Source organism: Branchiostoma lanceolatum, chromosome 19 (genome assembly GCF_035083965.1).
Source record: "Branchiostoma lanceolatum isolate klBraLanc5 chromosome 19, klBraLanc5.hap2, whole genome shotgun sequence".
Taxonomy (NCBI): Eukaryota; Metazoa; Chordata; class Leptocardii; order Amphioxiformes; family Branchiostomatidae; genus Branchiostoma; species Branchiostoma lanceolatum.
Genome location: NC_089740.1, coordinates 11,040,238 through 11,052,943, shown reverse-complemented (window position 1 = coordinate 11,052,943; position 12,706 = coordinate 11,040,238). Strand labels below are relative to the sequence as shown.

General features: G+C 37.8%; 3 protein-coding genes across 6 annotated transcripts; 2 read left to right on the top strand and 1 right to left on the bottom strand.

The window, feature by feature from the left end:
- Positions 1 to 1,421: 1,421 nt before the first annotated feature.
- On the top strand, positions 1,422 to 4,358 carry LOC136425230 (26S proteasome non-ATPase regulatory subunit 9-like). The gene is made up of 6 exons (XM_066414025.1): positions 1,422 to 1,556; positions 1,862 to 1,964; positions 2,418 to 2,599; positions 3,067 to 3,168; positions 3,411 to 3,499; positions 3,812 to 4,358. Exons 1-6 carry the CDS (start codon positions 1,458 to 1,460, stop codon positions 3,834 to 3,836), a joined length of 600 nt encoding a protein of 199 aa, XP_066270122.1. The 5' UTR covers positions 1,422 to 1,457; the 3' UTR covers positions 3,837 to 4,358.
- LOC136425228 (hydroxysteroid 11-beta-dehydrogenase 1-like protein) lies at positions 3,603 to 7,778 on the bottom strand. 3 transcript variants are annotated; one of them, XM_066414023.1, is made up of 7 exons: positions 7,664 to 7,778; positions 7,146 to 7,227; positions 6,418 to 6,548; positions 6,078 to 6,189; positions 5,554 to 5,751; positions 4,938 to 5,104; positions 3,603 to 4,704 (listed from the first exon to the last, which is right to left on the bottom strand). In XM_066414023.1, exons 1-7 carry the CDS (start codon positions 7,664 to 7,666, stop codon positions 4,513 to 4,515), a joined length of 885 nt encoding a protein of 294 aa, XP_066270120.1. In that variant the 5' UTR covers positions 7,667 to 7,778; the 3' UTR covers positions 3,603 to 4,512. The 3 variants fall into 3 exon arrangements, with proteins under 3 accessions (XP_066270120.1, XP_066270121.1, XP_066270119.1); XM_066414024.1 differs by having other exon boundaries at positions 7,604 to 7,735; XM_066414022.1 differs by having other exon boundaries at positions 7,582 to 7,689.
- On the top strand, positions 7,751 to 12,318 carry LOC136425231 (MICOS complex subunit MIC13-like). 2 transcript variants are annotated; one of them, XM_066414026.1, is made up of 5 exons: positions 7,751 to 7,857; positions 9,395 to 9,539; positions 9,965 to 9,982; positions 10,785 to 10,836; positions 11,242 to 12,318. In XM_066414026.1, the coding sequence occupies exons 1-5, from the start codon at positions 7,838 to 7,840 to the stop codon at positions 11,364 to 11,366; spliced, it is 360 nt and encodes a 119-aa protein (XP_066270123.1). In that variant the 5' UTR covers positions 7,751 to 7,837; the 3' UTR covers positions 11,367 to 12,318. The 2 variants fall into 2 exon arrangements, with proteins under 2 accessions (XP_066270123.1, XP_066270124.1); XM_066414027.1 differs by lacking the exon at positions 9,965 to 9,982 and having other exon boundaries at positions 7,753 to 7,857; positions 11,242 to 12,149.
- The last annotated feature ends 388 nt before the right edge of the window (positions 12,319 to 12,706 follow it).

The following is a 12,706-nucleotide window of genomic DNA, read 5'->3' as shown; positions in this document are numbered from 1 at the left end:
CAAGGAAATTTAGCAAGCCAGTTGTACTAGTACTAGATGATTATCCTGCTGATAAGATGCCACTTTCTTGCTGATATAATCCTGTACACTTCCAAGAACACATGGGACACATTTTTACACAACAACATTTCTGTGGATTAAGATTCCCAGGCTGGCATTTCATTAGGGCTCCAGGAATTACTGGCAAATTCCTTTATGACTGGTGTTCCTGGTATTCCAGTGGGACTCGAATTCCATCCTGGCATTCCATCCTGGGATTCCATCCTGGCATTTCATCCTGGCATTCCATCCTGGGATTCCATCCTGGGATTCCATCCTGGGATTCCATCCTTAGCTAACATCCCTGGCCATTCACGCTCTAGAGGACTTAGTTCTATAGTTCATGGAACATAAATAGTGTACAAGCTGTTGCATGGTGTATGCTGTGTCTGTTGGTAAGTGGACTATGATGTTAAAATTTGTGTAGATTTGGCCTAACATGTTGTTCATGTAAACAGAAGTCCTATCAGAGTAGAATAGTCATTTTGTATGGTGGGAACCCGGTCCGTGGGCTGTTTTCAGTTGTCATGATCAGGCTGTGATGAAATCGATGTTCGTTCTGGCAGTGGGGTGTGTCTGGTAGAATCTAGTGGAACTGTCGCTGTCTGTGTCTGTGTGTGTGCGTGTGTGCGTGTCTGTGTATTTGTCCAGTAGAACAGCCCTTTTCGTTAGAAATCCTGTATGACCAGCACCACCTATCACTGTGCCCTAAGCAGGGTACAGTAAAAATTAAAACAACAACCACCGTCGCCATGGCAATGTCTTTTTATCATTGCCAGTCTTGTTTTCTTTGTGTGTGTGTGCGTGTGTGTGGGGGGTCCTTTTTATAGATGCTTTATCAACTAAAATATCGAAATGATTAACTTGGTAGTATTGTGAGCTTTATTTACTGGAGGTTGCATTTGATCTAAAAAGCAAATATTCCAGATTCTGAGTGGGCCTGGCAAATATTTGATATAAAGCGTCGCCCAGCGGCAAAGGTTTATTACTGCAGGAGACATAAACGTGAGATCAGAGGTAGGAAGCACTACTAGCTGAGCTAAACGAAGGGATTATGAAGGAATCACCGATAAATATTCATAAAGAAAAGTCTGCATTGTTTTCTCATACGATATAGAGACCATAACGACTTGCACGTAACATTTATGTCAAAATAGCTAGTTGATCCAAATTTGAATGGGTTTGGAAACCTTTCAAAACACACAGGATATGTCAAAGTATCTCTCTTACATCGTTTTATGATTCCAGACCTACCTGCACTTGAAATGATACACATTGATCGTTTGACTGCATTCATGCACGTTAGCAATCTAGGAAAAAGTTTGAACTGATTACAATCTGACAGTGCAGTACTGCTTCCTTGCGGTATATTTCAGTACTGCAGATTACCAAACTTCCCTACAGCTACAGTATCCAAGATGGCGGCGACCGTCTCTGCAGACGATGTGAAAAAGTTGATGGCCAGAAAAGATGAAATTGAGGAGGAAATTAAGACATGGCAGGAGGTTTTAGAATCGGTAAGATCTTAACAAATATCAAGGCTTAAATCTATGCTATGTATTATTCGAGAAAATCATGGGTTTTGTCTAAAATTTTGACTTGAAACGAAGGGGGTGGGGGGGCTATGCTTTCTGCTTGTTCATTCTGACATGCCGTCTTTGTTTACAAATTCTGGCCTCAAGTAAAACATTAAGAAAAGACTTGAAGTGCATATATTTTATATAGTTTGTTACTCAATACATTTAGATTTGTATGCAATCAGTTTTTTGGTATCAAATGACTTATGTTGAAATTCATTGTGTTTTTCCCCACTGTGCTGTAGCAAAAGGGAGTGGGCATGAGTGGACCGTTGGTTGACACAGAAGACTTTCCACGATCAGACATAGACGTGTACCAGGTCAGGACGGCAAGACACAACATCATCTGTAAGTTCTACATACCCAATTAATATATATGTAGCAAGGAGGTTAATTTTTTTAAATCTCGATTTTTATGTAATGGTATTTCATACATGCCTTATGATATGGTATGATACTGGCTATTAGTTAGATTGGCCATTAGAGTATCAGCCTTACATCAGTTGAGAAAAATTCTGTTTGATTTATATAGACTATTACCTTTAAAAATCAATGCTGAGCTCTTAGACTAAAGGACCTTTTATTGTGCTTTCATGCCTCAAAGGGCTACGTACAACTACGAGTTATCTATCGCATTTCCTTAAGAAGCTTATAACAAACAAGAGCTATTTAACACCCAAACCCATCCAATAGTAATATTAAACCAACCATATTTCCCTACCTTGGGTTAATGTCACTTTGTATTACCCAGTAAAAGTTTTACAAACTTTTAAAAATAACTTTTCTAAACTTTCCCGGCAGGTTTGCAGAATGACCACAAGGCCATCATGCGTGAGATAGAGGAGGGACTGCATCACTTGCATGCCCAGGCCAGGGAGAAGGGTCAGGGGGAGAAAATGGACGTCCGACCGGAAAATACGGACAAGCTGGAACCCTTTGCCAGGGTGGACAATGTAGCTGCAGGCGGACCTGCTAGTACAGCTGTGAGTACAATTATTTCATGACATTCTTTGTCATACACTTTTAAGGTAGAGTTTTCCTTTCTTCCTTTTTCAACCAAATCAGTTCATAGATTAGTCAGCAGGTTGGAAAAAAGATAAGAAAATTTTTGTTATTTTTTTGTTTTTGTTCGCATAATTGAAGGTAGTCTGATATATTTGTATCGGCATTTTGATAAATCATGGCTTAAGCATATACTACTTATAGTGTCTTTCAAAGTTTGTGTTTCATTGGTAAGTTTTTGTTATTCCATTTCTGAACTTTGGACATTTGGTGGTTATCTAAGAATATCAGAAGATTTTTAGACGCCTAGAAATGATTGGTCAACGATTCACTGAAAGTAGGGACCCCAATATGGAATCAGATAGGCTGACAACATCATGTGAATACATACTTTACACTTTTGTACTGAGTTATAACATACATGTGTTTTCTCTATCTTGTATCTAAGGGTCTTCAGGTAGGAGACCTGGTACTACAGTTTGGGTCAGTGACTCCAGGGAACTTCACAGGCCTACAGAACATAGCACAGGTTGTGCAGCATAGTGAGGGGGTAAGTATTCGTACTCTGAGTCTGACCCCCCCTCTTACCCTGACCCCTTTCCCCATTATCAAAGGGCTTTGCAACATACAAGTAGTATGTTGTATCATGATAGGGGCAAAGGAAGTGACTGTAATTTCCCCAGGCAAACCTTCACCCCCTCCCCTCTCCCATTTATGAATCCTGAGTTTCAAGTAAATCCATCGATCTACAGTGACATGAATCGAAGTTGAAAAGTTAACTGCTTTCCACAGAAAACGGTTCCAGTCAAGGTCTTGAGAGGAGAGAACACAATGAACCTTGGTTTGAGACCCCAGAGATGGTCTGGCAGAGGCCTCCTTGGGTAAGAACTTCTGATTGAGACCTAACTCGAAGTTTAGTTTCTGCTTTTGAGCACTGAATAGTGGGGACTATTTTCATTAATGAACAAAAAGTAATTTTTAAAATCAGTTTCAAGAGTTTTTATTTGATACCAGAGATGTCAAAGAGAAAATCATTTTACATTTGATTTATGAAATATACATTCAGTTCATGATTATGGTAACATTAAACTCTTGTCTCTTGGAATTTTACAAAAGAATTAATGACAGAACAGCTTCTGTGTGCTCTTTTGATCTATATAATTACAACTCACTGTGTTTCTCTTACTTTTCAGGTGCAACATAGTTCCTGTGACTTGATCAGTGTATCCTGAGAAAAAGATATTTGATTGCACATCTTTTCCCTCGTATTCATATATTACAAGGTATAACATTAAATCATTATTGAAGATTGTACAGCCGAATTGAATATACACTTTATTTATTCACTACTCAAGACATGAGAAGAAGAAATTGGATAGAATTCAAGTGCAACTATTAGACATTTGGTTGCTCATGCCCATACATTAAAGTACATGTATTATGTTCATGTAGCATCATGTAAAAATGGTCATTTGAGAAATTTTCTGTAATTGTTTACCACGAATGTTGATAAAGCTTTTCCAAATAGACATCCAACTGCTTATACACATGTACCTATGTTACATTTGTAATACACATTTGACCATCTAAAACAATTAGCAGATTTGTTCATGTGAGCCCTGATACAATTACAGACCAAACAGTCAAATTTACTACGTATACATGTAGATGTCATCATGTTGCATGACTTGCTGGATTGTATTAATGTTGATATACAATAAAATGGTTGTTCTATTGGCATTCTTTGGTGTGTCCGTTGCAAGTGTAGATGGGCCCCATGTCCAAAATGTGCTACATGGAAGTTCTCTATAGGAAAGGTTCACACTGGTAGTTTTGGTAGCAAAGTCCATTATAAGCTTCTGACATATTTGTATTGTATGGACTCTTGTTATGTTTAAGCAGATTTTTGCACTTCCATCCAATCAAGAACCTGTGGAAAGACGGGCCTGAGTTTGGCCAACGGCCACACCATGATCCACGGGTAGTACAGCTCACGTTGCCGGACGGCGCCGCTCCGTATAATCGCCACGGCGGCATCCTCCGCAGAGAGAGCGATGGTCTTTGCAAGGTCTTCAGCTCCCATGACCTTCAAGAGAGAAGAAAGAGAGATTCAGTTGCTTTATACAAAAACAAGCTTGCTCAGGATTAATTAGACCTCACACAGAAGTTTCTTAAACTGCAGTATGATACCAAATGTTACAAAAAATAGAGATGAACTTGCTTTAAAAAAACAAGCTTGCTTTGGATTAATTAGACTTCACACGGAAGTTTCTGAAACTGCAGTATGATACCAAATGTGACAAATATGAATCCTTTCACCTTTGCTGCATTCATGGCTTGTTCTGTGTTGATCAAGCCCAGCACAACCAGCGTGATTGACACATCTGCCTTCTTCAGTTGAAGCTCTTGTCGCAAAGATCCAAAGAATCCATCGAGTGCAAACTTTGCCCCACAGTAGCCAGCCACAAAAGTACCTGTGATTTTACCTGTAGGAAAGTTAGAAGGCATGGCTCAAAGAAAATGTTTGTGACAATCTTTAACTTTATCTAGATAAATCTATGAAAAAACAACATCTTTTCTGATATCTTAAATCAAAACATAAAAACTTACAATTAGTAATGAAAGAAAATGAACTGTAAACTTGAGAAAGACAAAAAATGAAATAAAAAAATGAAACAAAAAATTTATTGTTTTGATGTTGGCATTTTTGAGAAGAAAAAAAAAAAACTTTTTCCAAGAACAAGATGATAAAAGATAACAACTTGGCAGAAGCAGTTGTAATATGCTCAACTCAAAAGGTGTCAGCCCCTAACTTGTGAACAGTTCTTATCTAGACAATGTCTCAGGAGCCTTCAATTTTGACATATTATCCACAATGCTTTAAACTATGAGCCAGCTTATATTTGCAAATGAACAATAGTTTCTTTAGTCTTACCTAAAAGCGATGACACGACCACCACACTACCGTTGCTCTGCTCTAACATGGGTAGCGCCAGCGATGCCAGTCGTACGTACGACAGGTAGTTGATGTTGGTGAAGTCCTCCAGGAATGCCATGTCTCCGTCCCAAAGAGAAAGGCCTTCCCTTTTAAAGCTCGAACCCATGTGGTTCAACACTAGGTAGTCTAGCCCCCCTGTGCACATTTGGCAAGTTGATTAAAAAAAATAGTTTTAATACCGGATAGTGAGTGATCTGTAAATAGTACGTTTCATCAGGTTGGTAAGTGGATAGTGAGTGAGTTGATAAGTAAGTGATTCTTTCTAAAACTGCAACGGAAAAGTTACACTTTGAGAGAAAAATTGCCTGAAATTTTATAATATCATAGTTGGATCCCAAAATTTGATGAAGTCTTCTTGTCTTGAAGTGGTGTTTCATTTCTAATGCCAGCTGTCGTGGCATGCATATAATTATAAAACAAAAATATTTATTTTACCGGTGGGTAGTAGTAATTGTAATTACCAAACTTTTCCTCAGCAGTTTTGATGGTTCTCTCACAGTCCTCTGCTTTCCCCATGTCTCCTGCTACATAGATGGCCTCCTGGGCTCCCAGGTCCTTCATCTTAGCTACAACCTGGACAAATACAGGGTGGACCAGAAATAATGTCTCTTGGTATATAGATGGCCTCCTGGGCTCCCAGGTCCTTCATCTTAGCTACAACCTGGACAAATACAGGGTGGACCAGAAATAATTTCTACATAGATGGCCACCTGGGCTAATCATCTAGCTATGAATGTCTGTAAAAATAATTGTACATATACTGTTGTCCCAATGATGACTACAGACTATTTCGAACTTGACCTCTTTGAGTCGTGCCTCCCTCCTGGCTGTGATGATGACCTTTGCCCCCAGCCTTGCGTAGTGGTACGCCATCTGCTCCCCGATGCCGGTACTGCAGCCAGTGACGACAACTCTGGCTCCCCTCAAGGATTCTACAACAAAGGAAAATAATTGACTTTACATTTGGTAACTGTACATGTATTGCTTTTGTGTTGGAAACCAATTTTCAGAGGCTCCATCTATTTTGTTTCCAAACAACTTAAGAGCAGACAAAATCAGCAATGCTGCTTGAGTTGATCGCAGCAGTGTATTGCGCTATTGCATTGTCAATAAAACAAAAAAATAGAAAAATAAATTTCCTGTAATTAATAAGCTACTTCACAGTTTGAATTGCACATATGTGCATAGGTATAGGCCCCTAACTTATAGACATGGTGCACGTGCTCGATGCCAAGAGCAGAGGACGCCATATTATGCATGTGTTTTTTTTATGTCTCAGCAGCCTTCAACTTTGACATCTCATCACACTGCGCATGTGCAGTTCAAACAGTGGACTAGCATAATCTTACCACATTTCTTCAAATTCTTCAACCACACAACATTCTTTATGTTAATACATTACCTACAAGGTCATTGATACCTTAGATTTACACATATGTAGTCATGATAGACCAATACATTCAAACTCAAAGAAACGATCAATTTCAATATCAAAAAGCTACAATTAATGATATGATGCATGGACTTACCAGGGTCATAGCCATCAAAGTAAATATAGCAGCCGATCACAACTGCAGCCAGCAAAACAACCATCCATGTCCGCCCTGCCATCTGTAAAACATGGGAGTGTATTTTCTGTCAATATTAAACCACATTCTTTCGACAAAAAAAGTTATACAGATCCAGACCTACCTCCAGTTATCCTTTTCACAAAGCTATAATGTAAAACACATTACGTTTGCTGCAATTTGAAATAAAGCTTCAGTTTAGACTTGCAATCGTGTATTATGTATTTCAATCTACCCTTTGATATACCAAAGGAACCGACATACAAACAACTGCAGTTACAATGAAACCTGCTAGGGAGCCCAATATGAAATCACTTCATTGCACATCGTAACTACCTACAGTAATCATTGCACAAATTCCTTCACAACTTTTACGCAGACAAGAAAGATACAGAACCTTCCAATGACAAATCATACACCTGTTTTCACTGATGTCCAAGCAGATGTGATGAGGAAAAAATGTTATTTCAACTACCCACCATACTTCAACATAAAATGATCCTGTGCCCCTTGGCTTCAAGATTGGATGTTTTACAATAGGTTGTAAGTGAGACCATGTGCCTCGTGCCTTGTAACCAGGTCACAGTCACAGTCCGTTGCAAGAATAGAGGTTAAAGGTCAATAACGTTCAAAGGTCAGCTGGAGGATCCAAGATGGCGCTGTCCTTGGTGAAGTATGTCTTTTTTACGTAATTTTGGTCGATTTGACTGATTTTTGTCCTATTTGGAGTGATCATATGCTTATGTTGATTTAGTTGTTATATCATAGATCTACCCTGACGATTCTCATGTTCATTTTTCGTTCTCAAATCAATGAATTCTTCTGTGTAAACGTTTTACCCCCTCCCCTTTTTTCTGCGTTCTTTGTCTATAAATTATTAGTAACGGAACCATAATATTCCATTAGTGTTTTGTTAGTGTAACGTTACATAGTACTGTAGCGTACTAGTATGTATAATTGCCAATGTATATGATGCCCTTGGTGTACAAAGTTGACGTTACAGACTTTCCCTCAGACTCTGTTTTCATGTTGATCCTCCAAATTAGCATCATCTTTTTTTGAACATTTTAACCTCCTTGATCTTCTGAGGCAGGGTGCAAAATATTTTTTTGAGCCAGGTTGCCCATGTTGCAACCTAGGGCAAATGCTAGGTTGCACATCCAAATTTCAGGTTGCTCCAGCAACATTCACCGATTTCTTCAAATTAAGCTCGTATGTAGCGCATAATACTACTAATATTTCAAAATATAAATTAGATAGTATTGTGTTCCCATTGACCTAACAACATCTTGTTTAGCCGAGGGCAGTGTTTTCGTCTTTTTCATCTCAAATTCCACGATCTATGAAGGGTTTTGGATGGTTTAAAACGAAAAAGTGTTGATTTCTTTATTTCAATTGAAGATATACAGAATTTTATGAGAGTGACACTGTGTTTTTGTGAGCTTCCAGGGCTCCGATTGAGATCTTTGGCTCAAAATATAAGGTTGCACATTACGCTACCTGGGTTTTGAATTAACTTGCACCAACCGAAATCTTGTTGCACTGTGCAACATGCAACCAGGTATTTTGCACCCTGTGAGGCCATACTGATTTGGTTATAATATGGTTGACATCATCTGGGTGAAAAAAAAGTTGGGCAAAAGAAAAGTTCTTGATTATTAAATCGAAGTGGTCAAGAAGGTTGAACAAATGACTGAACACACAGAACATTGTATATCAAACAGTTACTTCTAATTCTATAGTTTTATTCTTTCACTTCTTCTTTGACTTTGGAGGACTTTGCTCAGGGCACAAAATTAAATTTTTCAGATACACATGGCCCAAAAAGACATTTGTACCATTTTTCGATATTTTTTTGAAATTCATGGCATATATTTGGTCATTTTGCTGCTTCTTTGTATGATTTACACTATCGTCTTAATTTTTTTTCAAATGGAAGAAGCGTGCTGATGTCATCCATATGTACAACGTCACTACAAATACATTACAAGTCAGTGTGGCCAGAGTACAAAAAAAAACCCATTGTTGACTGGATGTGGCAAACAGATATCTCTGTTTTGTTACTGTAAATGCCTATAAGTTCGCGTGGTTTTTATTTCGTGATGAGGCGAAAATGAAGTGAAAAGGTCACTGCGAAAACCGGGAACATAAAACCATCGCGGAGACGCGGACAATTCCTCATTTACAGTGTTTTGAATTTCCCTACACAGGAATGTAACAAAGGTTGTGATTGGTGGAGGTGCCCTGTACTTGACCTATGACCAGGGCATCTGGGGTGAAGGGTCACAGAGCACTAAGGCATTTACCCGCATCAGTGGCCAGCTGGTTGCTAAGCAACCACCATATGTCAAGGAGGTAAGTGACGACAAAAAATGATACAATAGATATTATATATGTTACTCATACATAAGGCAAGAGCTACTAGATTTGGTGAACTTTAGTTTTAGCCCAAAATCCTTGTTACTTTTGGTAAGTCATTCATTTCTGTAGAAAACATGATTCAACCCTTGAGCAGACATGTCAGTCTTGTCACATGGTCTTCTTAGAAGTTTTGACTGTAATTGCTTTAAAAAAAAACTGTACTTTCTCTCAGGAAAAAATTAAGACTATCTTCATGCAAAAATGAATAGAAGAAAAATTCATACATGTATGTACAGCTACTATATATGCACAAGGTGCCACTGTACTGTCTTTCTGTTTGCATCAAAACTGTATGTAGACAGCTGTTTCTCTTCGCCTCTCATCCTGTGCTTTGTATCTGTTTCTTTCCATGTCTTCAGCGACTTGGTGGTGTTCAGGTTAGACTAGCACAGTACTGTCAATTCATTTACTTTCACGCTGGTTTTATTTTGTGATAGGAGGGAAAAGGAGATTTTTGCAGTGTTTCTAATTTGCAGTCCAAACATTTCTGCAGTATACTACTCAGTAGTAATACAAATACATATTTGTACACTTGGTGTCATAAAGTTTTTAGGTGCAGAGGTCACTGCAAAAACTGCAAAAATAAAACTACTGTGAAAGTTTCAAGGTTTCAAGTGTTACACACCAAACAACTTGAGGGCTATTCCATTTCAAAACATTGGGGGGTTGTCCATGATTTTTGGTTCAAAAATCATTGGAAATAAAGTAATTGAGAGATAAAAACTGCCGCCACCTGTGATTTTGAAATGAAATAGCCCAGTATACATGATTGCCTATAGCAACGCTAACAAATACAATTTGTTTCTAATCCAGACATTCAAATCAATGTTTAAGTACAAATATTGAGCATATGTTCATGTGAATTTGATGTTTGTACAGTCATCGTTTTTCTTTTCAATCAACATGTTAGATGTTAGAAATACACATTGTGTTGTTCTTTGATGGCTTTGTTCAATAGTTGTCTTTCTTGTTGCCATCTTGAGTTTGCTACTCCCTCCTGTTTCTTCTTCGTTCTTGCTTTTTTAAAAAATTCTATCCTAAAACTTACAACTGGTACTACCACATCATCATGTTGTTTGTTCCTAACTCTTTAAGACTTTTTACAATCTTAAAACAATATTCAAAGGTCTTCAATACATTCTTAGTATTACAAGACTGAATATGTAATATTTCTTGTAGGTCCCCAGCACCGAAGAGATGGCTGAAAATGTGAGAAATGGATGGAATTCCGGTAAGTTTGGCACGGAAAAAAATTTAAATTTACCTGTATTGTATTGTATTGTATTGTATTGTATTGTATTGGAACAAAATTTTGCATCTTGATATGTTCACAGTTCCTAGTAGGGGTGTTTTCTGTGAGTGTGACACAAGGGTAGATTTTGTTCCCTGTCTAGAAATAGATGCAGCATTATGCTGCAGTACCATGCAAAACCACTAGATGTCCTTCCTCTATTGTACTAGCATTACATGCTTCTAGTTGCCAATACATAAGTGTAAATTTGTAAATGGAGACTATGTATAGCAAAGAATCATCAGAGCTGGCTGACGTCATTGCAAAAACTTTAACCTAATGACAGTGGGTGCAGTTCATTCCATAACAGCTAGATGTCTCTAATGTACAATGCTCTCTCCGTAGGCGTGATGAAGGTCTGCTCTGGGGTGTCTGCTGCTCCGGCCTTCGTGGGAAAGTACAGCGAAAAGGCAACATCTTCACTGGCCCTCTTCATCAGACAAAACTTGCACCCAAATGTTGGGAAATAAAGGACGTCTTTTCATTACTGTTAATGAAAATATGTAATCTTTCACCCTACCACTCTTGCTATCATGGATGGTTCAAATATTTATTGCTCATGCAAGTGATTTCCTTTGGGTACTAGTATTAGATTAAGATATCCATAAAGTAGGAAACATTGAAACTGAAAGATAGAGAAAACCTTGTATTTCAATATAGAATATTGTTTAAATAAAGTACAGTACAACTACAAAGTTAACCTTTGACACAAGGTGGTTCAGGGAAAAACTATGTCATCAAAAAGCTAGGACTTGAGACAGTAGACAGCTACTTTAAGATCATCTTGTGTAAGAAAAAGTGTTACTGGTGTTAAGAAGTACATGTACAACAAGTACTTGTAGCAAACATCTGAATTCTGAATGTAGATCAATGTGTTTTTGCAACAAGTTTATAAACTCCTTGGGTTTTGTGTTTGATAATGCTCAGATGTTACATGTTGTGAAAGTAAACTTAGTATTCAATGGAAGTACTTTCAGTATTTGTGTTGATGACATTTTGTGTTTATGAAAAATATTCTGCAATGTTGGTCTGTGTTGAAATGTTGTGCTTTATTGTGTGTACCCACTCCCACCCTAGAAATTCGTTTAGCATGCAAGACCTTGGCTTAAGAAAGTAAGAAGGGATCTGTTTTTATCTGATATTGCTTTGCTGCTTTCTGTGATTGCGCAACTTTCAAGACTAGTTTCCTTTAAGTTTTTTAAAAAGAATTTCATATGCTGTGAAAATCAATTAAAGACTATTACTGTTTTGAACTGATGTTGAAGTGTATGTTGAGTTCTGACCCAAATTATTACAAAAAGGTCAATGCATAAGGTACATACATATGGGAAAACATCAAGTGTATGCAGAATCAGAATTTGTTTTGCTGTATAGTAAGACAAACATGATTTTGTACAAACAGTAGATAAAATTGTGAACTTGTATGGGACTTTTATTGTTTGTTTGGAAGAGTAGTTTTTACATTTAACCAAGGTTGTAATCTCCAAGGTTTACAAAAAGTACATTGATATATATTAAAATTTACAAACCCGGGATGATTTGAAAAACTGCTACACTACACTTAGTCATTTCCTTTTTATTGCACCCAGGTTGTTCCTATTGAAAGACTTCGAACTGACCGTATAATTCAAAGCCACACATTGACTCTCCGATTGGTGACGCTGTGAAACGGGTGCATAACGCGTTACGTATGCATTTATCAGCAAAAAAAAAGTTAAAACTCCGAACATGATTTTTCTGTGAAGACTCCTAAACGGTGCGCGCTCAATTCACAGGCATATTTTGAGCGCCTTTTCCGTATATTCCGCTT